This window comes from Pelophylax lessonae (assembly GCF_965119305.1).
Source record: "Pelophylax lessonae genome assembly, chromosome: 2".
NCBI classification, from domain to species: Eukaryota; Metazoa; Chordata; class Amphibia; order Anura; family Ranidae; genus Pelophylax; species Pelophylax lessonae.
This window is the reverse complement of record NC_138769.1, coordinates 38,683,835-38,711,469: the sequence shown is the minus strand read 5'-3', so window position 1 is coordinate 38,711,469 and position 27,635 is coordinate 38,683,835. Positions and strand designations below refer to the sequence as shown.

General features: G+C 42.5%; 2 protein-coding genes across 2 annotated transcripts in view; both read right to left on the bottom strand.

Moving 5' to 3' along the window:
- Nucleotides 1-4,615: 4,615 nt before the first annotated feature.
- On the bottom strand, nucleotides 4,616-17,819 carry LOC309547931 (cell surface glycoprotein CD200 receptor 2-like; the record flags this gene model as incomplete). The annotated part of the gene is made up of 3 exons (XM_082247929.1): nucleotides 4,616-4,884; nucleotides 5,563-5,865; nucleotides 17,768-17,819. 3 exons carry the CDS (start codon nucleotides 17,817-17,819, stop codon nucleotides 4,616-4,618), a joined length of 624 nt encoding a protein of 207 aa, XP_082104055.1.
- Nucleotides 17,820-19,681: 1,862 nt separating this feature from the next.
- The window catches only part of LOC309547930 (cell surface glycoprotein CD200 receptor 2-like), a gene marked incomplete at both ends in the record, with an annotated part of 53,809 nt that continues 45,855 nt past the window's right edge, over nucleotides 19,682-27,635 (bottom strand). The window contains 2 exons of the mRNA XM_082247928.1: nucleotides 19,682-19,833; nucleotides 23,142-23,396. Of these exons, the coding sequence (XP_082104054.1) occupies nucleotides 19,682-19,833; nucleotides 23,142-23,396 (407 nt within the window). The remainder of the gene's footprint in view (nucleotides 19,834-23,141; nucleotides 23,397-27,635) is intronic.

Genomic DNA, 27,635 nt, shown 5'->3' with positions numbered 1-27,635 from the left:
TTCATCTCATACTTCTGAAGCTTTGAGGGTGCTGCCTGTTCCATACTCCTCCTCCATCCTTTTAGGTGTACAAACAATAGTAATTGGGGCCTAGTGTGCTTCTGTACGTGTGAGATACATACACTTTTTTTGATCATATTTCCTATTCCGCTATTCAATAAAAACCTTTGGGGATCAATTAAATTGCGGAATAGTCTGTGTCGGTAAGTGTGAGATCCACCTTTCCAAGTTTTTGGGGTTCATCTCATACTTCTGAAGCTTTGAGGGTGCTGCCTGTTCCATACTCCTCCTCCTCCTCATCCATCCTTTTAGGGGTACAAACAATAGTAATTGGGGCCTATGCCAATGCATGGATGTGTTTATGGGCTTCAGAGACAGCATCCCATGTTGAATTAGGCATGCATGGCTGCACCCTTCCTCCTCTGGGTGCATGCCAAGGCACGGCCCTTAAGGCCCTTCAAAATCCTCAGCACCAAGACCATGATGCTCTTAATCCGGCCCTGGTCCTCCTCCACCGCCGCTTCCACCTACACCGCCCATAGGTGTGCGCAGCCTATTGCATTAGGGTGTGCACCCCAAAGTTGAAATACACATGCATGTGTTTGCCTACATGTACATGGCCCGATACATTACTCTCCCTGCTGGCAAAGAGAAATAGAGCAGAGCAGGTCCGAGGGAGATCTTTCCCATCTCCTCACTGGCAAACAGAGCGATAATGCTATGTGCCCTAGGTGATTAGGGTGTGCCCAGGTACACCCGGCACACCCTGTGCGCACGCCTATGACACCGCCACATCCACCACCACCTCAACCTCCCTCCTACTCCATATGGGCCTCGTCCTTCAGAGATGAAGAACATTGTTTTATTTTTCTGTTTTTTTTTTGTTGTTTTAAGTTATTTCCCTATCCACATTTGTTTGCAGAGCACTTGCCATGCTCTTAACTACGTTTTGCTGCCATTTGCAGCACTCTAGCCCTTTCCATTGGTGTTTTAGAGCCATTTTAGTGCCTTAAAGTTCGGGTCCCCATTGACTTCAATGGGGTTCGGTGTCCGGGAAACGTTCAGTAAAAGTCCGGGACACGGACCCGGACTTTTTTTTAAAGTTCGGCCGAACCCGTCGAACACGGACATCCAGGTGTCCGCTCAACCCTAACAACAACCCAAAATGTTCAAAATCTAATTATCATAGGGACAGAAAGTTAGGTGAAATCTTCTGAACAGGGACATTGACAGCAAAACAAATGTTACAGGGGTGTCAACCCTTCCCTATGCTATCCAAAATACTTACAAATTATTTTTTGACTTTATTTTAAAGCATTTTTTCACTTATAGGTCACTAAAAAGTTCAACTTCCATAGCAACTTGACAGCAAAACAAATGTTACAGGGGTGTCAACCCTTCCCTATGCTATCCAAAATACTTAAAAATTATTTTTCGGCTAGACCTACACCTAAAAAATGTACTTGTTTCGAATTACAAACAAATTCAACTTAAGAACAAACCCACAGTCCCTATGTTGTTTGTAACCTGGGGACTGCCTGTACATTGCACGGTGCAGTGACCCTTGCAGGAAGCCCTTTTTTATTGCAGCATCCCAACATTAGGAATGATCGAACGGTTCGGGTCGATCATCGGTTCGGCCCGAACATTGGGTGTTCGAGGTTCGGCCGAATTTAGAACTTTTTGCCCAAAAAGTTCGGAATTCGGCAACCAGAACCGACCAAAATGCAATGGGACAGGAAATGGGCTTTAAAAGCCTGTGATTGGACCAGAACCATTAGCAAAAGCCAATTGAGGGGGCAGGAGAATGCTAGGAATGTGATTGGAGTGACTAGGGGGTCCCTAGGCCAATCAGTAGTGAATACGCCCCCCAGTATATAAGATAGCCCCCGCCAAATTCCTAGCATTGTTATACAGGACATGGAAGAGAATGGAAGCAGTTCTGTTAATTTTACTTTAAAAGTGTCATTTAGCATTTATTAGTGTGAGGAAAGGGATATCTAATGTAGTTAGAGTGCTCCTTTACACTTAAGTTAGCTTCAAAAATGTAGTTTCTGTAGGAAAGTGTGAAGTGTCAGGGTGACCGTAATGTAGTGTAGGTTGAACTGACAGTGACTGCTATGGCAGGGTGACCAAACCCTTCCATAGCAGGGTGACCGCTATAGAGAAAAGCTAGTTTCTCTTAAGTCACTTTCGCTGCAGTAATATGGCTTCGCCGCCGCCAGCACTCTTTTTGGCTGCAGGCGTTGCTAGTGATTTTTTGAGCACATGTTTGGAGTCAGACATGACATCTGAACATGTGTATAGGGGGTATATATACACACCCATGTCTGTATATATACACCTAGACATATATAGGTGTGAAAGGAGCAGAAAAAACTACTTGCGCTAATGAAATAATTAACACTAATATAGTTGCGCTCCTATCCCACCTATATATGTCTAGGTGTGTATATAGATATAAGTATGTGTGTATATACACCACTATACACAAGTTCAGATGTTTTGCCTGCCTCCAAAGAACCCAAAAAAATGCCCAAAAAAACGCTAGCGTCAAAAAAAAACAAAAAATGCCCAGGTGTGTTGTTGCAGGCATTTTTTGGGGGTTTTTGGAGGCAGGCAAAACATCTGGACTTGTGTATACGGGTATATATACCACTATACACAAGTTCAGATGTTTTGCCCAAAAAAATGCCCAAAAAAAACGCCTGCTACAAAACCGGCAAGGTGTGAAAAGCGAGAAGCCAACAACCTGTGTTCTAAGTGACAAAATACAAACAATCTTTTTTTTTATGGTTCTGGACATGCTACAGAGCTGAAACGTCACAGGTACACCTTTTAGACCCCCAGACACAAAATCACACAAAAAACAGTTCTTAAAAATTGTCATTTTTGATAGATTTTTGATAGAGAGCCAATTATTGAAAAAAAAAAAAAAAAACAAAAAAAATGAAAAAAATAAAAATTTCTTTGGATTTAGTATCGGGGGGGGGGGGGGGGGGTCTAAAGGGTGTACCTGTGAAGTTTCAGCTCTGTAGCATGTCCAGAACTATAAAAAAAATATTGTTTGTATTTTGTCACTTAGAACACAGGTTGTTTGCTTCTCGCTTTTCACACATTGCCGGTTTAGTAGCAAGCGTTTTTTTGGGCATTTTTAGGGTTCTTTGGAGTCAGAAAAAACATCTGAACTTGTGTATAGTGGTATATATACCACTATACACAAGTTCAGATGTTTTGCCTGAGTCCAAAGAACCCAAAAAAATGCCCAAAAAAATGCTAGCGTAAAAAAAAAAAACGCCCGGGTGTGTTGTTGCAGGAATTTTTTTGGGGGTTTTGGAGGCAGGCAAAACATCTGAACTTGGGTACACACACACACACTTATAGGTATTTTACATTTAGACATATATAGGTGTTATAGGAGCGTAACAATATTAGTGTAAATGATTTCATTAGCGCAAGCATATATTTCTGCTACTATCACACCTATATATGTCTAGGTGTGTATATACATATAAGTATGTGTGTATATATACCCGTATACACAAGTTCAGATGTTTTGCCTGCCTCCAAAGAACCCAAAAAAATGCCCAAAAAAACTTTTTTTTTTTATATTTTCAATAATTGGCTCTCTATCAAAAATGACAATTTTTAAGAACTTTTTTTTGTGTGATTAATAGTCCCTGGGGCATGACCCAGAACCCTAGGCACTATTTAGGGACATTTATTGGGTTTTTGGGGCTTCAAAATGGTGTTTTTGATTACCGAAGTTCGGGTCCCATTGATTTCAATGGGGTTCTGAAATCCAGGCCGAACTTTCTGGAAGTTCGGATGTTCTGGCCGAACCGAACTTTTGAAAAGTTCGATCATCCCTACCCAACATCCCTTTTCTATTGACACCCAGTCCCTAGTACAAATGGGATCCTATGGTAAGGTGGCCACATTTTCAAAATGAAATCTGGGATCCTCCTACTGGCCACATCCACTCACCCCCCCCCCCCCATTTATAAGACACCCTTAAACCCACAAGTCTTAGGAACAGGAGGCAGACATTCAAAGTACAAATGTAATATAAACTTCAATAGGAGACACCATGATATGCATGTAGCACATAGCGCACCACTGGCCGTACACCAGGAGGTGTGGTCAGTAAATCAAAGAGGAGAATTTCCTAATATGTATTAATAGAAATCAGTACTAGGAAAAATGGATTTTTCCATAACCAACCTGTAAGGGAATATTCTATCTATGGGGTATTTATAGTAGAACTATGGCCGCCCAGTGAAGTAAATATGTACTGCAGCATTTATAAAATGATAAGAACATTTATACATATACAGTTTTCTCTTAGCCATCCTACAAAGTCTCGCAAATACCTATTAGGCCTGCAAGTGAAGTCCACCTAATGCAATTTCTAGTGATGGGGTGGTAACACTGTTGCACTTCTGAATTTGGAGCAGAGTTGCCACTGTCATGTAGGCTGTGTCTGCTTGAGCTATATGGGAAAGAACTTTGAGGTCCATAGAGTGGGATCCTCCAACATTTTGGCTTTTGATTGTCCACCTTGTATAGTAAGAAGGTTGGATGTATTATGTCCATTAGAGGAATTTAACATACTTTACATACATTCACCATTTTTACCTGGTAATACAATTGACTGGCTCCAGAGATTCACAAATGTGGGATGAGACACAAAACATGTCACATCGTCTACATCAGACTTGTATGTGCTGATCACTGTCCAGGTATCATTCAAATCTTTCATTTCCGTAGTGTTTATATCATCTGAGTGGGGGATCCAGGAGATCTCTGCAGCTGGGAATCCACCAATGGCTCTACACTCCAGAGATCCATCACTCTTTATATCCAGAGACACAGAGGGCTGAGCTGGAGAAAGAAGAAGAACGCATTACTAAGCCATATATTACTAAATAATTGTTGCCATTGGTTTATCAGATGTACAGATGGATAAAACCTTCTTTGAAATATGCATCATAGGTATGGAAGAGCCCTGGGGCCTTAATAAAAAAAATGTCAAAGATTTCTGAGTTTGAAACATTTTTTATTATTTTACAGAATTCTGAGTTTGAAAGTCAGAATTCTGAGATTAAAAGTTTGGACCATGCTAAAATTTATTAAACACAATTCTGAGATTAAAAGTTAGAATTCTGAGATTAAAAGTCGGAATTCTGATTTTATAAATACAGTAGTCTCTATACTTCCACACTTCCATACTGGTCAGATCACCAGATGAAAAAAAAAAAAAAACAATGCAGCCATCACATCTAAGGACTGGTAAACTGCAATATTTTACATTTTTCTTTTAGAGTTAGATACACTTTAAATATAAATATCTGTATATATGTTAGATCATTGCATGCCATAATAAATGTATCAGGATCTGATTTTATTTTTTAAGAAAAACTATAACCACATACACAGTACATTTTAGGGATAATTATATTATTTTGGTTTTTGATTTGCTTTTATACAATATGGAAGACAGAAATAATAGCGCTGAATTGGATTGACTTTATCACAGTGGAGAAATCAGATATCACTCACCCAATACTTGTAGAATAGTTGTACTGATGAAGGTTCCTTCAGTAGTTGACAATTCACAGGTATAATTTCCCCTATCAGATATCTGGGTGTTGTGGATGGTCAGTGTTATATTGGTAAATGTCATTCTTGTGCTGCAGGTGTTGTATACCTGGGGTCCTTTTATTAATACAGCATATGAGAAAAAACATGAAGAATTATTATTGTGATGGATCTTCCATATTACTGCCGCTATTTGGTCTCCAGGATTTCCTCCACATTGTAGAAGTGTAGAATTCCCTCTTCTCCCCACCACAACTGTACCATCTGAAATCAGAAGATCGCATGTTTTAGCGCATTGTATGACCTACAAAGTCATGCGTTCTGTATTATCACCAGGATTTATATTTTGTCATGTAGATTTTGGTATGATATTTCTATACATATGAAGAGTCTTTTTAACCTCCCTGGCGGTATGATTCTTTTGGATTTTAGGTGCTGAAAGCGGTACCATTATTTTGCATGTAATTCTCGAGAATGAGCAGCCCAAACCAACTATTTACATATGATTTTTTTTTACTGTGCGTTCTTCTTTATAACATCTCGGGTATGATAAAGTTTTAAACACAAAATCATAAATTTTAATATAATAAAAAACTATAAATAAGGTAAAGTATGTATGTATGTATATATATATATATATATATATATATATATATATATATATATATATATACATAAAAAGTACAGTAAAACTGCCGGAAAGGGCACTGGGGGCAATGTAATGTGAATTTTTTTTATTTTGCATTGTATCAGTGTGTTTGGTGTGTTTTACATTTGAATTTGCCGCCGGTTCCACCCCCCTGCGAACGTCACGTCGCAGGAGACGGAAGCCGGGGCACGGAGAGGATCGGGAGGAAGATCCGCCGCCGCATACCGCTTGCATACATCGCTGGATCCCAGTGACAAGGTAAGTAACCTCTTTTACAGGATCCAGCGATGCTTCTGGTGGTACCCCGAGTGTGGCTCGGGGTTACCGCTTTTGGCTCTGAAATGTAACCCCGAGCCACACTCGGGAATACCGCTCAGAAGGTTAACAGATAGCGCTGGAACCTTCCCTGAGAAATAATTAAGATTTTTATTCTCAGTCTGGAAATGCTAATTACCTGGCTGTCATGCCAACCCTTGTCTATATTTCCAGTTACTGATTAGAACAAGAGTGATCCCTTCTTACTTTCCTCATATGCAAACTTGTTCCAGGGCTGCATATATCCCAAATTTAAAAACAAAAATACCTGTTGATCCTGCCAGAAACGTAGAACCTCCCTGTGTATTGTTCACTCAAGGAGTCAGATAAGCCCCCTTGGTTCTTACCTTAGAGCAGCCTTTTTCAGCCAGGGTACCCAGGCACTCTGGGGTGCCTTGAGGTTTCTCCAGGGGTGCCCTGGCAAAATGCTTAAAAATTGGCCAAAAATTGTATACAAGCCGGCGTGTGGATAAAGCTGCCTTTTAGTTCCACTAATCACAGGTTTTCATTGTGCACCATTACAACCTTCTAGCTGCCGGCGTCCCAACAACCAATGGCATCATCAGATGATAAGGAGGATGTCAGTCACCTGCATAGCAACCCTCCCCTGCCACTCTCCATCAAAGTTGGGGTCACATTAGCTGAGGGAGAAGAGAAACATTGGACTACTAGTCAGTACCAGTGTGCAAAAGTGTATTTGCTTTGGAAGAATAAATCACTAGAGATGTATAGAACTGTTCGCCGGCGAACAGTTCCCGGCGAACTTCGCATGTTCGCGTTCGCCGCTGCGGGCGAACATATGCGATGTTCGGTCCGCCCCCCATAATACATCATTGAGGCAAACTTTGACCCTGAACCTCACAGTCAGCAGACACATTTCCAGCCAATCAGCATACCTCCCTCCCACACCCTCCCACCTCCTATAAATAAGCAAGGGCAGCATCCATCTTAGATCATTCTGAAGCAGTGTGTGTAGTGAGAGTAGGGAGAGCTGCTGCTGCTGCTGCTGTTAAGCTAGGGACAGTTAGTCAGTGTTCCTGGTCTTGCAGTGTTCTTGGTCCACTACTGCTGTAAGGACAGCACCCCAAAAAGCCCTTCTAAGGGCTGGTATTTGTGTATTTTTTTTTTTTATATATATATATATATATATATTTCTAGCGTCCCCAAAAGCCCTTTTAAGGGCTGGTAATTGAGTTGTTTCTTCTTATATATATATATATATATATATATATATATATATATATATATATATATATATCTAGTGTCCCCAAAAGCCCTTTTAAGGGCTGGTAATTGAGTTGTTTCTTCTTATATATATATATATATATATATATATATATATATATATATATTTAGCGTCCCCAAAAGCCCTTTTAAGGGCTGGTAACTGGTAATAGAGTTTTTCCTATATATATATATATATATATATATATATATATATATATATATATTGTACACTGCAGTTGCCTGCCCGCTGTGTGTGAGAGGCCAAAGACCTACCACAGACTGTACTGTGTGCACACCACACTCATTTCGGGTGGCACAGGCACAGTACCTGGCATTTTAAAAAATATTTTTTTTTTCCTCTGTCATAATTGCAGTGAGTGCTGTGTCAGGTCCACAGAGTGCACTGTACCCACTGCAGTGCACTGCCCGCCACTGATATATATACGGTGGCACAGCATCTTGTTGCAATAAATTGAAAAAAAAAATATTTTTTATTATTGCAGTTGCCTGGGCTGCCAGTGACTGTCAGGTCCACAGAGTGTACTGTGCCCACTGCAGTGCCACTGTGTGCCCACCCACCACTGATATATAAGGTGGCACAGCAGCTTGCAAAGTAAAAAAATATATATATTTTTTTAAATTGCAGTTGCCTGGGTGCCAGTGACTGCTGTCAGGTCCACAGAGAGTGTACTGTGCCACTGCCCACCCACCACTGATATATAAGGTGGCACAGCAGCTTGCAAAGTAAAAAAAAATATATATTTTTTTAAATTGCAGTTGCCTGGGTGCCAGTGACTGCTGTCAGGTCCACAGAGAGTGTACTGTGCCGTGCACTGCCCACCCACCACTGATATATAAGGTGGCACAGCAGCTTGCACTCATAGTACAACAGTAACAACACATTAAAAAAAATGACAGGCAGAGGCAGGCCACCCCACAAGGGCCGTCGTGGTCGTGGTGCTGTGATTTCCTTAGGCCCTAGAATAATGCCCAGTGTTCAGAGGCCACCACAGACCCTGAACTCAAAAAATTCTGAGGCCATAGTTGACTGGCTTACACAGGACACCCAATCATCTACAGCTTCCGCTCGGAACCTTAATGTACCATCCTCCTCCAGCTCAGCTTCGGGCACCTCTCAATTTACCACTCGCCAGCCCGCCGGCACCACCACCAACACTAGCACCACAGCCGCTTCACTTGATCCATCAGAGGAGTTATTTTCACATCAGTTGGAAGAAATAAGTGATGCGCAACTATTAGTGCCAGAGGATGTAGATAACGGGGATATGTCTCAGTCAGGCAGCATTATACACATGGACGTACATTGTGATGATGATGATGTTGTACCTGCTGCTGCTGCCTTTGCTGAGTTGTCAAGTGAAGCGGCTGATGATGACGATGTGTCTGTGGATGTCACCTGGGTGCCTGCTCGAAGAGCAGAAGAAGAGGGGGAAAGTTCAGATGGGGAGACAGAGAGGAGGAGGAGACGAGTTGGAAGCAGGGGGAGGAGGTCATCGCAAGGAGCTAGTGGCGCAGTCAGACAGCATGTAGATTCGGCACCCGGGGTCAGCCAGACAGCACGCCAATCAACGCAAGCTGTTGCCACCACCAGAATGCCGTCCTTGCAAAGCTCAGCAGTGTGGCATTTTTTTTGTGTGTCTGCCTCTGATATCAGCGATGCCATTTGTAACCTGTGCCAAAAGAAACTGAGTCGTGGGAAGTCCAACACCCACCTAGGTACAACTGCTTTGCGAAGGCACATGATCTCACATCACAAACGCCTATGGGATCAACACATAAAGCAGCACACAAAGTAAAAGCCACCATCCTCCTCCTGGTCCAGCATCTTCAGCCACGTCAACCACTGCTGTCCTCCATGCCCCCTATCAACAACCCGCCCCTCCGCCTCTCACCTTCAGCAGTTCCTGCTCGTCACCTGCCCACAGTCAGGTGTCTGTGAAGGAAATGTTTGAGCGTAAGAAGCCAATCTCACAGAGTCACCCCCTTGCGTCTGACAGCTGGCTTGTCGGAACTCTTAGCCCGCCAGCTTTTACCATACAAGCTGGTGGAGTCTGAGGCCTTCAAAAAATTTGTCGCTATTGGGACACCGCAGTGGAAGGTACCCGGCCGAAATTATTTTTCACAAAAGGCAATCCCCAACCTGTACTCTATTGTGGAAAAGGAAATCATGTCCCGTCTGGCACACAGTGTTGGGGCAAGGGTCCATCTGACCACTGATAGCTGGTCTGCAAAGCACGGTCAGGGCAGGTATATAATTTACACTGCGCATTGGGTAAACCTGCTGGCGGCTGCCAAGCATGGAATACGTGGCTCTGCTGCAGAGGAGTTGGTGACACCGCCACGACTTGCAGGCAGGCCTGCTGCCACCTCCTCTACTCCTCCTACTCCATCCTCTTTGCTAACCTCCTCGGCTGAGTCCTCTTCTGCTGTTGCGTCTTGCTCCACACCAACTGCACCCCCCCAGCTCCCCAGGGGCTATTCCACATGCCGGATACGACAGTGTCACGCTGTCTTGGGGTTGACTTGCCTGAAAGCAGAGAGTCACACCGGACCAGCACTACTGTCCGCCCTGAACGCACAGGTGGATCAGTGGCTGACCCCGCACCAACTGGAGATCGGCAAAGTGGTGTGTGACAACGGCAGCAATTTGTTGGCGGCATTGAATTTGGGAAAGTTGACACATGTGCCGTGCATGGCACATGTGTTGAATCTGATTGTGCAACGTTTTGTGCAGAAGTACCCAGGCTTACAGGACGTCCTCAAGCAGGCCAGGAAGGTGTGTGGCCATTTCAGGCGTTCCTACACGGCCATGGCGCACTTTGCAGATATTCAGCGGCGAAACAACATGCCAGTGAGGCGCTTGATTTGCGACAGCCCGACACGTTGGAATTCAACACTGCTAATGTTCGACCGCCTGCTCCAACAAGAAAAAGCGGTCAACGAGTATTTGTATGACCGGGGTGCTAGGACAGCCTCTGCGGAGCTGGGTATTTTTTTGCCACGTTACTGGACGCTCATGCGCAATGCCTGTAGGCTCATGCGTCCTTTTGAGGAGGTGACAAACCTAGTGAGTCGCACCGAAGGCACCATCAGCGACATCATCCCATATTTTTTCAATCGTGCATAATATTTGCAATATTTATGATATCTGTGTTGTTTATACTAGTTTCTACCTTCCACACTTCTAACGCATATATTGGCAGCGCCAAGCACTTCTTCTTCTTTTTTCCTCTAATCATCCCATATGTTTTTTTCCTGGAGCGTGCCCTGCGAAGAGTGCTGGATCAGGCCGTAGATGAGCGTGAAGAGGAAGAGGAAGAGTTGTGGTCACCATCACCACCACCAGAAACAGCCTTACCATCGATTGCTGGACCTGCGGCAACACTGGAAGAGGAGTGTGAGGAAGAGGAGTCAGAGGAGGAATGTGGCTTTGAGGAGGAGGAACACCAACCACAGCAGGCATCCCAGGGTGCTCGTTGTCACCTATCTGGTACCCGTGGTGTTGTACGTGGCTGGGGGGAAGAACACACCTTCAATGACATCAGTGAGGACGAGGAATTGGACATGAGTAGCTCGGCATCCAACCTTGTGCAAATGGGGTCTTTCATGCTGTCATGCCTGTTGAGGGACCCTCGTATAAAAAGGCTGAAGGAGAACGACCTGTACTGGGTGGCCACACTACTAGACCCCCGGTATAAGCAGAAAGTCTGTGATATGTTACCCAATTACCGGCAGTCGCAAAGGATGCAGCAGCTACAAAATAAGTTAAAAAGTATGCTTTACACAGCATATAAGGGTGATGTCACAGCACAACGGGAATCCAACAGGGGAAGAGGTGAAAGTAATCCTCCTCCTACCACCACAACCACGCCGGCAAGGACAGGACGCTTTACAGACGTCTTGTTGATGGAGGACATGCAGAGCTTTTTTAGTCCTATGCATCGCCACAGCCCTTCGGGGTCCACCCTCAGAGAACGACTCGACCGACAGGTAGCAGACTACCTTGCCTTAACTGCAGATATCGACACTCTGAGGAGCGATGAACCCCTTGACTACTGGGTGTGCAGGCTTGACCTGTGGCCTGAGCTATCCCAATTTGCCATTGAACTTCTGGCCTGCCCCGCTTCAAGTGTGCTGTCAGAAAGGACCTTCAGCGCAGCAGGAGGTATTGTCACTGAGAAGAGAAGTCGCCTAGGTCAAAAAAGTCTTGATTACCTCACGTTTATTAAGATGAATGAGGCATGGATCCCGAAGGGACTGACAGTGGGGGATGCATTTGACTGAAAAAGGCCTGGTGATGACTGAGATGCCTTGGCCTAAAAATGGTCCACACGCTGCTGTATATAATCATTCTCTGCATGCCCGATGACTTACGTGACGTCTCCGCCACCAACTACGGTTTAAGCCGCAATTTTTTAGTGCACTTTTTGCCTTAAAACCTCAATTTTTCAGGCCGCTGCTACAGCAGCGGCTGCAACAATACCTACTTTTTCATGCATGTGTACATGCCTAATTTTTCTGGCCTCTGGTGCTACACTGTGGCTGCAAAAAAACAAAAAACAAAAAAAAAAGGCACATACATGTGTCAATTCCCCTTCGTGATCGTTACCTTGTCGTGGTGAAGGGGCTTACGCATCACAATGAAGCGATCACCTCTAGGATTGTGTTGGCACACCCCAGATGATAAGGTCGTTGCTTCATTGTGAACAGACCAAAAGCGATCCGCAGGATAATTTTTCATAGAAAAAACATTCATTTTCTTTCATTCTTTCTGCAGGGCTGGGTATTTTTTGGCCGCGTTACTGAATGCTCATGAACAATGGCTGTAGGCTCATGCGTCCTTTTGCGGAGGTGACAACCCTGGTGGTCATTCGAACCCAAGGCAACATCATCGACCTCATCCCATATGCGTTTTTTCTGGAGCGTGCCCTGCGAAGAGTACTGGATCAGGCTGTAGATGAGCATGAAGAGGAAGAGTTGTGGTCCCCATCACCACCAGAAGCAGCCTTGTCGTTGTCAATTGCTGGACCTGTGGCAACGCAGAGAGAGGAGTCTGAAGAAGAGAAGTCAGAGGAGGATGTTGGCTTTGAGGAGGTGGAATACCAGCCACAGCAGGCGTCCCAGGGGGCTTGTTGTCACCTTTCGGGGACCCTTGGTGTTGTACGTGGCTGGGTGGAGGAAGAGACCTTCAATGATGTCAGTGAGGACAAGGAACGGGGCATGGCTAGCTGGTATCCAACCTTGTGCAAATGGGGAGTTTGCGGTTGTGCAAATGGACTGACTGACTGTTAAACGGGGAGTTTGGTCTGTCAGAGTTTGGTCTGTCACTGTGAAGCGGGCGACGGGCGTAACCCTTACACTACTTGACCGATAAAACATCATACCTGATCGTATTCACACACTGGATGTTTTAGTGCTGGTTTACACTGCCGCTACCACTAAAGTAGCGTCGCTTCCAGTGCGACTTTGGCGCGACTTAGCGCGACTTTGGCGCGACCTCATCGCGAGGCGACTTTTTATTTGGCCAATCACAATATCATGTTTTGTGACCGTCACCTAATTTCCTTTTCCTGTTTTTTGTTTTACATATTTCCCCATGTGTGCAGTGTTGTCTGTGTCATAGCTCAACTGATAGGCATGTTTGCCTTGGCATATCATATTTCAGCTTGCCAGAAAGAAAAAAAGACAGCTGGAAAGACACTGCATTAGTTTTCTACTAAAAATTATAAGAAAAATGCTGTTTTTTTGGGGTTCTGGACATACTACAGAGCTGAAACTTGACAGGTACACTTTTTAGACCCCCCAGACACTAAATACAAAAAATGACATGCCTGCCTAAAAAAATGCCCGATAAATGCCTGCAAGAAAAAAAGCCAGCCGCAGAGAAGCCATATTCCTGAAAATATAAGAAAAATGCTGTTTTTTAGGGGTTCTGGACATGCTACAGAGCTGAAACTTGACAGGTACACTTTTTAGACCCCCCAGACACTAAATACAAAAAATGACATGCCTGCCTAAAAAATGCCCGATAAATGCCTGCAAGAAAAAAAGCCAGCCGCAGAGAAGCCATATTCCTGAAAATATAAGAAAAATGCTGTTTTTTAGGGGTTCTGGACATGCTACAGAGCTGAAACTTGACAGGTACACTTTTTAGACCCCCCAGACACTAAATACAAAAAATGACATGCCTGCCTAAAAAAATGCCCGCTAAATGCCTGCAAGAGAAAAAGCCAGCCGCAGAGAAGCCGTATTCCTGAAAATATAAGAAAAATGCTGTTTTTTAGGGGTTCTGGACATGCTACAGAGCTGAAACTTGACAGGTACACTTTTTAGACCCCCCAGACACTAAATACAAAAAATGACATGCCTGCCTAAAAAAATGCCCGCTAAATGCCTGCAAGAGAAAAAGCCAGCCGCAGAGAAGCCGTATTCCTGAAAATATAAGAAAAATGCTGTTTTTTAGGGGTTCTGGACATGCTACAGAGCTGAAACTTGACAGGTACACTTTTTAGACCCCCCAGACACTAAATACAAAAAATGACATGCCTGCCTAAAAAAATGCCCGCTAAATGCCTGCAAGAGAAAAAGCCAGCCGCAGAGAAGCCGTATTCCTGAAAATATAAGAAAAATGCTGTTTTTTAGGGGTTCTGGACATGCTACAGAGCTGAAACTTGACAGGTACACTTTTTAGACCCCCCAGATGCTAAATCCAAAGAAATTTTTTATTTTTATTTTTTTTTAATTTTTCCAATAATTGGCTCTCTATCAAAAAATTATAATTTTTAAGAACTTTTTTTTGCGTGATCCCTCTCCGGCATGCCACAGTCCAGGTGTTAGTCCCCTTGAAACAACTTTTCCATCACTATTGTGGCCAGAAAGAGTCCCTGTGTGTTTTAAAATTCGCCTGCCTATTGAAGTCTATGGCGGTTCGCCCGGTTCGCTGGTTCGCGAACATTTGCCGATGTTCGCGTTCGCCGTTCGCGAACGGCGAATTTTAGGTTCGCGACATCACTATAAATCACCCCTAACGTTGGGTGTCCTACTTGGACTTGTGGATGTTGTTGCACTATTAGAATAGTTGTTACATATTAGAAAGGGGTGCCTCAAGACTGTCCATAATTATTAAAGGATGCCTTGACTGAAATAAGGTTGAGAAACCCTGCCGTAGACTACAATACACCTCCTTCTATGGTATGGAGAGGGATCGGGATTCTCTAGTTAGAAAAAGGCAACTGGACAGGGCTGACATCATTTCTTTGGATTTTGGTATAGAAGAGACAGTGGGGTTTATTTGCTAAGACTGGAGAGTGAAAAATCTGGTGCAGTTCTGCATGTCAGCCAATCAGCTTCTAACTTCAGATTGTTCAATTAAGCTCTGACAATAAAACCTGGAAGCTGATTGGTCTCTATGCAGAGCTGCACCAGATTTTTCACTCTCCAATTTTAGTAAATAAACCCCAGTGTGTTGTCAGCTCACAACTCAAAATTAGGAGCTGAGTGCATTACTGCCGGGATCAACAGCCTGTGATTGGATAGTGAAGGAGAAGCGGGAGACTGATTGGCTCATCTTTCTGTCACTCTGCTCTCTCTTCTCCTATCAGATTGCCCCTTGTCAGCACACAAGCACTGGTAAACACCTGATTGGTTCCTTGTGCTGCTTTGTTTGCTTCCAGTCTACTCTGCTGTACAGGGATTGTGAGAGGCTGATAGCAGGTCACATTCAGGTATTTCCACTGCTTGTATTTAAAAAGAAATATAATCAATGACCAAAAGGCTGCATTCATTTGTGTCTTTTATATCTGCTGGAAGTTCAGCTTTCAGGATCCAAAACTACAAAGAAAGTTTCTGCTTTACGTAACATTAACACTTTCCCACCTGGCTGTCAGTCTGCTATAGGCTGGGTGGGAAGGTGTTAATGTTACGTAAAGCAGAAACTTTCTTTGTAGTTTTGGATCCTGAAAGCTGAACTTCCAGCAAATATAAAAGACACAAATGATTGCAGCCCTTTGGTCATTATGACTTTCCTCCTTGTGATTGGATGTCATATGATGTCCTCTCAGAAGGCGCAGCGGTGCGATCTGTCCACCAGACACAGCCAATGACTGATCACTTTACTCGCCGCCAGTGTCACACAACCTCTCTGACCAATCACAGCAAATCACATGGCAGTTGTAAACAATGATTGGCCTCATTTCATGCCATAAATTGTATACAATTGTGTTGCTAGCTGTGATTGGTCACAGTGATCACATGGCACAGACAGGGCTAATCACAGCCGATCTGTACCATGTGATTAGCTTTGGCCAATCACAGCTAATCACAACATAATACACTGATTGAATCAGTTTTATTCCGTAAAAATAGTTGCTTATACCAATAAAAAAAAAAATAATTATAAACCTGATCACTTCCCCACAGCAGTACAGTGTTATGTTACTATGGTAACACTGTATTACTATGGTCACAGTGTGTTAAAATAAAATTGTAAGAAAAAAAGTAATAAAAACATAAAGAAAAAATTGAAAACAAAATTAATTATTTTTTTTTTTTTAACATACTGTCACCAGTCAGTGACCATCATATAACAGTGTTATCATGTACCGGTGTTTTATGATAACAATGTACTGCACTGGTAACAGTATGTAAAAATGAAGGAAAAAAAAAATATTTTTTTTTTTTGTATTTTTTTTTCAAAAGAAATTGTGATACAAAAATGACAACTTCAAAACTTGTTGTCTCTTACTAAATACCATTGACTGCCTACTTTCCAAAAATGGGTCATTTGGGGGGTATTTGTACTGTCCTGGCATCAAGAAATGAGATAGGGTGTCAGTGCATTAGGATTAATCAATTTTCAGATATATACCATAGTTTGTGGACTCTATAACTTTCCTACATAATAATATACACTGATTTGGGAGGTTTTTTATTTCCAAAACTTTATAACAGAAACTAAGATTTTTTTTTTTCAAAAGAAAGCTCTATTTATGCAAAAAAAAAAATAAAATGATAAAAATATCATATGGGTACAATGTTGCACGATCGCTCAATTGTCATTCAAAGTGTGACAGCGATGAAAGCTGAAAATTGGCCTGGGCAGGAAGCGGGTGAAAGTGCCCGGTATTGAAGTAGTTAAAGTGACATTAAACTCTGGTATTAAAAAAAATGTAATTAAAGTACGCATTCTTGTCACTTTTGCTTTTACATACACTTTAAATACAAACTCCATTTTTATAGAAACATGGAAACATAGAATGTGTCGGCAGATAAGAACCATTTGGCCCATCTAGTCTGCCCAATATATCTGAATCCTATGAATAGTCCCTGGCCCTATCTTATATGAAGGATAGCCTTATGCCTATCCCATGCATGCTTAAACTCCTTCACTGTATTTGCAGCTACCACTTCTGCAGGAAGGTTATTCCATGCATCCACTACTCTCTCAGTAAAGTAATACTTCCTCATATTACTTTTAAACCTTTGCCCCTCTAATTTAAAACGGTGTCCTCTTGTGGTAGTTTTTCTTCTTTTAAATATGCTCTCCTCCTTTACCGAGTTGATTCCCTTTATGTATTTAAAAGTTTCTATCATATCCCCTCTGTCTCTTCTTTCTTCCAAGCTATACATGTTAAGGTCCTTTAACCTTTCCTGGTAAGTTTTTTCCTGCAATCCATGTACTAGTTTAGTAGCTCTTCTCTGAACTCTCTCTAGAGTATCTATATCCTTCTGGAGATATGGCCTCCAGTACTCCGCACAATACTCCAAGTGAGGTCTCACCAGTGTTCTGTACAGCGGCATAAGCACTTCTCTCTTTCTACTGCTTATACCTCTCCCTATACATCCAAGCAGTCTGCTGGCATTTCGTGCTGCTCTATTACATTGTCTTCCCACCTTTATAGCAGTGACCTCCCTGCCCCCACCCTCCTCTCCTCATCCCCAATATAAAGCTCTCACCTGAGGATGATACATCCCGGTATAGAAGCAGCAGGACAGCCAGAAGATACATTGTCTGCAGGTAAGACATTGACACTGAAAAGGAGAAAAGTGCTATGACCGTGTCACCGATACTCACAGCTATTACCGGAATCAAACATCCTGTGGTGACTTAACGGTAACCAGCAAAACCAAGAAAATGTTATAAATAAAATGTGAGAAAATACGGTATATTTAATGCTACAGTAAGAGGAGTATTTATAGAAAAAAAAAATTGTAGAGCTTTTCGTCCTTCAAAGCTGCATGTACAGTATGTTATTTTCTCTCCAGGTTGAATGTTATCCATTCCTAAAAAAAGTGAATAAGGAAAATAGCACATTATGGTAAATGGAACCGGTAATCATAGGTAATGAATACTTATTTACTATGATCGTCTTTTGGCCAAACTGGGGTATTTGCCTGATTCATTTTATCGTTTATGAATTAATAACATTCAAGCTGCATAGAAAATAGTCTAATAATATTCACTTTTCCCTTCATCTTCTATACATGCAGTTTCGTAGGATGAATAGCTACGCAATTTTATTTATAAATACACCCTTTGAACTACACACCTGTATACATTTTTATTTATTTATTTGGAAACATAATATATCATTTTGTTTTCAATGCAAAGACCAATGATGGATCCCTTTTTTTTTTTTTCATTTTAATTAAATGTTGTCCAATTACATGGTGTAATTAAACTACACATCTTTGTACATTTCCAATTTATTATATAAAAACAAATTATACATTTTTTTTTAATGACAGGCCCTTTTTTATTTTGTTTTTTACATTTGAATACATTTTTTTTAAATACACGCCTTAAAGCCGGTTCACATTGCCGCGACTTGTCAGCCTGACAAGTCGCGCTCCCTCACGGTCCATTGACCGCTACAGGAGCCGTTCTAATAGGAGCGACACAAGTCACTCCGACTTAGAAAAAGGGTCCTGTTCTACTTGGGGGCTACCTAGGAGTGACTTGCATTGACTTCCATTATGTGAAGTCCCTGCAAGTCGCTCCGAAGTCGTGGTTCATGGTAATGCACAAGTCTCCCCCGAAGTCGTGCAGAGTCGTGTCGCCTTAGTGTGAACCGACTCTTAAACTTCACTATTTTACCAAAAGTATTCGGGCGTCTGCCTTTACACGCACATGAACTTTAATGGCATCCCAGTCTTAGTCCGTAGGGTTCAATATTGAGTTGGCCCACCCTTTGCAGCTAGAACAGCTTTAACTCTTCTGGGAAGGCTGTCCACAAGGTTTAGGAGTGTGTCTATGAGAATGTTTGACCATTCTTCCAGAAGCGTATTTGTGAGGTCAGGCACTGATGTTGGAGAGAAGGCCTGGCTCGCAGTTTCCGCTCTAATTCATCCCAAAGGTGTTCTATCGGGTTGAGGTCAGGACTCTGTGCAGACCAGTCAAGTTCCTCCACCCCAAATTCGCTCATCCATGTCTTTATGAAAAAAAATGCACTTCCACCCTTGTGTTGACAGTTTTGGGGAAGGTCTTTTTCTGTTTTGTGGTGACTATGAATGGAACAGAACACTGTAGGGGGGGGGGGGGTGTCAGATTTTAGGCTGCTGGGAAGAACACATGGCTGTACTGTTACTGGCTGCGGCTGGGAGTCCAGTACCATGCTGCAGTGATGGGTCTATGAGAGTCTGTGCTAAGAGAGCTGCTGGGTACAGTGACACCAGAGGACCATGTGCTTTAGTGCTTTAAAACTGAGCTGTGTCATTTGCCAAGGCTGCTGGCGCTACCCGTAAACTGAGCTGTTGTTCCAGGGAGCCTCTGTTCTATTCTTCTGGTCTACAGACATTGTCCATCATTGAACCATCAGGAATGGTGAGAGGCCTCTGATCATTTGCGCTTGATTTTTTTGATCCTTTGGATTACAAATGCCCTCCAGAGTTCCACTTTAGGCTATGTTTCAATTCCTCCATATGTATCACCTTGGACTTGTATCTGCAGCACAAAAAGATTGCTATGACAAGACATTTGAAGATGATGAGTGCAACAATCCTCCAAAAATAATGAGTATGACCTAAAGACAAAAAAAAAAGGCACAGTGAAGGTTACTGTCATCATTTATAATCATATTTACAATCTTGTCTGGGTTTGGTTATGTCAATGATCTAATAATGTTATCTAAAGAAACAAATTGGGGTTGATTTACTAAAGACAAATAGACTCTGCACTCTGCAAGTGCAGTTGCTCCAAAGATTAGTAGATGAGGTAAAGCTTCACTTTGCAAAGAATACCCAATCACATGCAAGGGAAAAAAAAAAAAAAAAAAATCTTTGCTTGCATATTATTGGATGATGGAAGTCAACAGAGCTTTTGCTCATTTCCTAAGCTCTGGAGCATCTGCACTTTGCAAAGTGCACAGTTTATTTGTCTTTAGTAAATCAACCCTATACAGTTTACATTGCACGGTGCAGTGGCCCTTGCAGGAAGCCCTTTATTGCAGCATCCCAACCCAATTCCAGCATCCCAACAGTTCCCAACCTTTTCTATTGACACCCAGTCCCTAGTATGATTGGGATTCTATAGTAAGGTGGCCACATTTTCAAAATGAAATCTGGGATCCACCTACTGGCCACATCCACTCACCCCACATTTATAAGACACCCTTAAACCCACAAGTCTTAGGAACAGGAGGCAGACATTCAAAGTATAAAGGCAATGTAAACTTCAATAAGAGACACCATGATATGCATGTAGCACATAGCGCACCACTGGCCGTACACCTGGAGGTGTGGCCAGTAAATCAAAGAGGAGAATTTCCTAATATGCATTAATAGAAATTACTACTAGGAAAAATAAATTTTTTCATAACCAACCTGTAAGGGAATATCCTATCTATGGGGTATTTAAAATAGAACTATGGCTGCCCAGTGAAGTAAATATGTACTGCAGCATTTATAAAGTTATAAGAACATTTACACATATACAGTTTTCTCTTAGCCAGCCTACAAAGTCTCGCAAATACATATTAAGCCTGCCAGTGAAGTCCACCTAATGCCGTTTCTAGTGATGGGTGGTAACACTGTTGCATTTCTGAAGTCAGAGCAGAGTTGTCACGATCATGTAGGCTGTGTCTGCTTGAGCTATATGGGAAAGAACTTTGAGGTCCATAGAATGGGATCCTCCAGCATTTTGGCTTTTGATTGTAAACCTTATATAGTAAGAAGGCTGGACGTATTATGTCCAGTAGGAGAATTTTTTTTGTTTTAAATCAGAAAGGTTTTTATTGAACACAATAACAAAAAACATACACACTTTCCAATGTACAGATGTGTCAATAGCCTACAAAAAGCATAACAGATTATAGTCATCCCCGTGTCCCCATCAGCAGTCAAATCGTCCATTATCACTCACAGCACTGCCCACCCCCACCCAACAACAATATAGGAGAGTAGGAACAGTGCTTTGCTTATACATCAAACCCATCTCAGATTTATTGCAGTAGTCTGGACATCACAAGTTCCCCTGGCGTGTCCAGCCAGGGCGACCATATTTTATCAAATCTATGCGGGATGCCTCTATGATGATAAATATACTTTTCCATGATCAAAGTGCTTCCCATATGTGAAACCCAAGACGACACCGAGGGTGGCACGGAGGACTTCCAACCCAGAAGGAGGAGCTTACGAGCCTGAAACAGAGCTCTAGAGAATGCCACACGAACCGGCTCCTCCGGAACAACCCCCTTTAGAGCTCCCAGTATGCAGTCGATTGGATCTAGCAGGACCGAAATCTGGAACACCCGGTTAAGGGTGCCCAGCACCTCACTCCAGTACCTATGAAGCTTCGGGCATCGCCCACATTAGATGAATGAGATCCCCTGGTGGTGGCCACACCTAGCACATGAGGGGTCCGACCTCCCTCCCATCCTATGTAATCATACCAAGGTGTAATGCACTCAAAGGACTATGTACAACTGAGATACCCGTTGGGCAAGATAAAGTGAACATAGGGTAACAGAAAATAGGACGTCCTCCCATTGGTCATCAGTCAGTGGACCTACATCCACCTCACAAAGAGAGCACGCCCTCGTGGGATGGGACTTCAGATGGTGCCCTAGTAACATCTGATAACACTGCAATATGCTTCCCATAGTGTCTGGGCACTCCTGCAATAGATGGAAGATAGGAGTGCTAGACAAGGTCCAGCCGCTCCCCTCCCCCTGTGCGCCCAGTGCATGCCGAAGCTGCAGATAGGAGTATTGCATGGTGGAGGGCAGGTTGAATCTGCTCTGCAGCTCCGAAAAAGATAGCAGTCTGCCATCCACAAAAATGTGTGCCAACAGGGTCACACCAAACAGTTTCCACCTAGGACCGAGCTGCAACTTCGCCAGCTCGGCATAGGAAGAGTTGTGCCATATCGGGCTGTAAACAGTAAATCCTGTCTCACCCTGCATCTGCCTGCTTTTATTCCAGATTTTCTGAATTAAATTAAGGTGGGTAACTGTTTATTGGATTTGTGAAACTTCTGTGCCTCTACGTAAGCCCATAGTAACAGCAGCCGATCCAGACCCCAGCAGCATCAGCCGCACCAAAGAGCCAGCCGCATCATGAGAGAAGTAGCCTATCAGCTGCTGCAGCTGAGCAACAATATAGTATATCCAGGGGTTAGGGACTGCCAATCCCCCATTATCCTTGTGGCGCTGCAACTGTTCTAGTTTAATTCTAGGCGGACATGATTTCCACAATAATTTTCGAAAAAGGGTATTAACCACTCAAAATATCTTTAAGTGAATCACAACTGGGGAGTTATGCAAAAAAAAAGGCGCTGTGGCATCAATATAATTTTGATAAGGTTAGCCCTACCGGCTAATGACAGCTAAAGTGTATTCCACGTATTAATTTTGTCCCAAAAACGGTAAAGCAGGGGGTGTATATTTAACGGACTGTAATCCGCCAGTCGGGGTGAAACCTGTACACCTAGGTATTTGAATGAGCTCACTCACCACCAGTATGGGGCACGAGGTAGGAAGATCCGCACCCTGATCCCCATCCACCAACAACAGGGCCAATTTGGACCAATTAATAGTCAAACCAGAATACCATCCATAGTGCGAAAGTACCGACATCACCTCAGTAACCGAGGAGGCGGTGTGCCCCAAGAAAAGTAGCATATCATCAGCATACAACATGATCTTCTCCTGAAGGGACCCATATTCAAACCCTGAGATCCCCGGGTGAGCCCTAATTAGGGCCGACAAGGGCTCTATGGTGAAGAGCAGGTGAGACAGGGGTAGCCCTGCCTGGTGCCCCTGCCCAACGCAAAAACCTGGGACATCCTACCCGACACCATTAGGGGAATTTAACATACTTTACATACATTTACCATTTTTGCCTGGTATAGCAATTGACTGGCTCCAGAGATTCACAAATGTGGGATGAGACACAAGGCATGTCACATTGTCTACATCAGACTTGTATGTGCTGATCACTGTCCAGGTATCATTCAAATCTTTAGTTTCCGTTGTGTTTATATCATCTGAGTGGGGGATCCAGGTGATCTCTGCAGCTGGGAATCCACCAATGGCTCTACACTCCAGAGATCCATCGTTCTTTATATCCAGAGACACAGAGGGCTGAGCTTAAAGAATAAGGAGAAAGAAATTACTAAACCATATATTACTAAATAATTGTTGCCAATGGTTTATCAGATGTACAGATGGATAAAACCTTCTTTGAAATATGAATCTTAGGTGTAGGAAATTCGTTTTAATATAAAAAAGAAGTAGTATGGATATTTTTATGTAGTTACACTTGTCTGGATTGGACCAATGTAAGTATGTATGTTCCATACCTGTGGGATAGAAGCTGTAAATCAGTGTAGTAGACACCACTACTTCAGTGATCTCCACTAACTTCCAATTTATGGAGCAATGTAACTATGTAAAAATATCCATACCAGGAATTTTTGAAAGCAGAGTTCCACCCTGTATATGAAGTTTGGCCCCCAACGTTGCTGATTACATTTCCATTAATATTTTAGGTCACTAAAAAGCTTCACTTCCTCTGTACCTCACCGCTGTGAGGTACGTCCTTTTCGGCCACCAATTGGCTCCTGGGATATGTGTCATCAATCCCAGGACAAGTCTACGGGCAACCTGCAGTACCCAGAGTGCGCCGCGCTTTGTTCACACTGCACAGGTGCAAGATTGGGAGGTACACACTTGGTAGCCAGCTGCACCAGCGAGCTTCAGATGCCCACACTTAGGATGGAAGCTCACTGGATCTGGAGTACAGGGAGTACAAATAAACACATTAAAAAAGAAAACGTCTTAGATTTAGATTGCATAAGCTGCAACTATCACAAGGGTGAGGTGATATAAAAAAGGTCAGAGCTCTGCTTTAAGGATTTATGTAGACAAATGAGGAAACTTACTTTAATTGAATACGTTTATACAGAGACTGGGAGATACTGCTCCTGGATGTACTAGGAGTTACAGAAGTTATAAATGTCTTAGTGGGCTAGTATTGGTGCTGATAGGGTGGTCATGGATTCAATATTGTGAACTGTGAGACCCTGCGCTTATGGATTTTAGATATAGTTATTAGTGCTAAAAATAAATAATTATATATTTTAATCAAGCTGCTAGCTGCAAAAAAGTGCAAGTGCTCTTTAAATTGTGGAAATGTGAATGCAGCGCTGCTTAATAATATAAATAAATAAATACATACGAGTGATAAAATCTACTACCGATCATATACTCATATTAACATACAATTACCAAATTGAATAAAATTATATAAAACCAAATATATAAGATTAAATCAGTGTAATGTGTTTAAAATAAAAGTCCATAGGTTAATCCAGATGAAGCTGTGTGTCACAGCGAAACGCGTCTAGCGATAGGTAGAGCGAGTACCACGTGATCTCCGGCCGGAGGATTGTATGCTGCGGGAGCAGCACACCACTGAGCCGTCCTGTTATATTCTCTGCATGTTATTGTGTGATGTTTGTGAGTATAAATCCCCCTTGTACACCCAATAAATGTGATGTTTAAACGAACTTCACTATGAATAGTTTCTTTTTCTGAGGACATGGGGAATTTATCTTGATCTTCCAGCAACAGTCCTTTCCTGCTAAAGTGGAGACGCTGAATATAAAGTCTAATTGTTCATGCCTGCTTACATCTACTTAGTGGTAAGTAGACACCTGAAGGGGGAAACCCCATGCAAAGCACAGATCGAGCACTAAAGCACTTTATATATATTGGGGAAGGACACTACGGAAGGATTAACCTATGGACTTTTATTTTAAACACATTACACTGATTTAATCTTATATATTTGGTTTTATATAATTTTATTCAATTTGGTAATTGTATGTTAATATGAGTATATGATCGGTAGTAGATTTTATCACTCGTATGTATTTATTTATTTATATTATTAAGCAGCGCTGCATTCACATTTCCATGGATTCAATATTAATCATATCTGTACATAAGATAACACTACAAACAGTGACAAAGCCTAAATACTAGCACAATAAAAGGAAATTAATGGTAAATAAAAAGCAAAGTGAACAAGCAAAAAATTGGGGGAGCAAACCCTGAACATGTATATCTAAAGCCGGTGCAGCTATGGACCAAGCAAAATGTATATTAAAAAAGAATAGCGCAACCATGCAAAAGAAATGACTATTAAATATGGAGACAATCCATAAATAAAAATGGGGGTTTAGTCCCACCATATGGCCAAATTGTGCTCAAGCCCACCACTGCATCAAAGTACCCCATTGTCAGTGGGTCCTACACTATCCATAGAAAAGGGGTGAATCCAGCCTCTCCAACCCTTGGAGACAACACTCCTTGCTGGGATGGATGTGCTAATGCACTACAAAGGACTCCTCCTGTATCTACTTGATGGTGGACTCTGATAGAAAAAAAAAAAAGCAAAGTGCACCTATACAATATTTCTCCTAAAGCCTAACTCCAGGTGTGGCAACATTTCTCCCCACCCCCGATCCACCCACCCTCTGCCATTATATTTTTTACCTTTTCAGTGTCCATACCTTTATTCCCGGTGTCTTCTGGACAGTCACATGACAGCAGGATCCTTTTTTCCGACAGGGGCAATGCTAAATACTGCAGAGAACCGAGCTGACATTATGGTGTCAAAGCCATTCTCTGCAGCATTGTACTGTGTGAGCCCAAGCCAACGTCATATCATCTTTGGTTTTAGAGGACGTGGGTTGGATGGTGCCGGGTGTCATTACAGTAATAACGCAAAATGGGGTTCTAATCTTTGCCCACTGAAAAAAAAAAAATGGCTGCACTTGCAATTTAATTGTTTACCACTCCTGCACCCTAGTTGCTTCAAGTCAATCCCCCATTGGGAGTGTCAGAGCTGAAATAAAGCTGCGGCTCTGTTAGTCCCCAGGTACAGAGGAAGTAAAATATACACATAATTAAAATTAAAGCACACAGAATACAGTAAACCCCCCTCCATTGCGGGGGTTACGTTCCGGACCCAGCCGCGAAAAGTGAAAATCCGCAAAATAGAAAAACCCTATTAAAATGCATTGTAGGCATGTTTTTTTTACTGTCACTGTACGTGTAAAAGCAGTTTAAGGTCTCTAAACACACCTTTAAAACAATAGAAACTCATTTAAACACATAAAAGATACTAAGAGACATAGCAAGAGCTATGGAAATCACAAAAATATTTCATTTTTAATGATTTATATAGTAAAATAACATTACAAAAAAACCCGCAAATTACCGGGACCGCAAAAACTGAACCGCGATGGAGCGGGGGATTACTGTACTGTAAAAAGAATTACAATATTGGAAAACCTTGAAGTACACTGGTGCAAACAAGGACTGGCTTCAGGAAAAAGTCAGGAAGTGGCCTTTCTAACTGCCAAAGGGCTTATAGCAGGTGCAGTCTATTTTCTCAACTGCAGGGGGCGCTCACCCGCAATGGCAAAGTAGTGGAAGAGAATGTCAAGAGGAACATGGTTCGTCTATCTATGGTTTCCAGGGTCAGTGGGGAAGCTATCCAATTGGATGCTTCCACTTCATATGACTCTAGCAGCCACCTTGGATCAGGCAAAGCCTATTGGCCCTGGCTCCCAGGTTTGGAGTGCATTTCGTGTGTGGGTAGTGTAGGGAAAGGTCAGCTGTCTGTCAGGGACAGTATTAATGACAGGGAAACGTTCCAGATGAGAAGATAAAGCTAAGAGCTAAGGGTTTGCAATCATTTTGGACATCTTCCTGTTTGGGTAGGAGATGGCCAGGTCACATTATGCCCCCAGATACCTGCTCCACTACAAGCTGTTGGCATTGAGTGTTGTGAGTGTTCCCTTGTGCCGCAGGCTCTTTCACTCTGGTGAGGGGCTCCTGGCTGCCTACAACAGTTCTAACATTACTGCCCGACAAGGCCATTTTTAAACTTACCCATTGACATCAATGGTGTCACAACCGTGAGCTTGTAGTTGCGGCATGGAGGCGGCAGTAGTCGCTGCTATAAAGGAGGCAGCCTGCCAGTCGCTGTTATAAATCCCTCTGAAAAGTGGTAAGCGTTACCACTTGTCATTAAGAGCCATTAAACAGACTTTTCTTTTTACTTTGGTTTTGTTATACAGAATGTAAAATAGCAAATGGAGTTAAAAAAAACTTTGCAGTAATTTGCAAAGCCAGGATGTACATACATGTATAAATATTCTACTCTTTCTCTGGAAGAGCAATTTAGTGACTTCTTTTTCCTGTACCTTGTACCTTGTTAATTTGTATAATTATTTACAATATACACGCCTAAATGTAAACTTTATTTTTCCTTGTCTGGGAAACAGATTCAAAATAATTGTGATCACATTGTT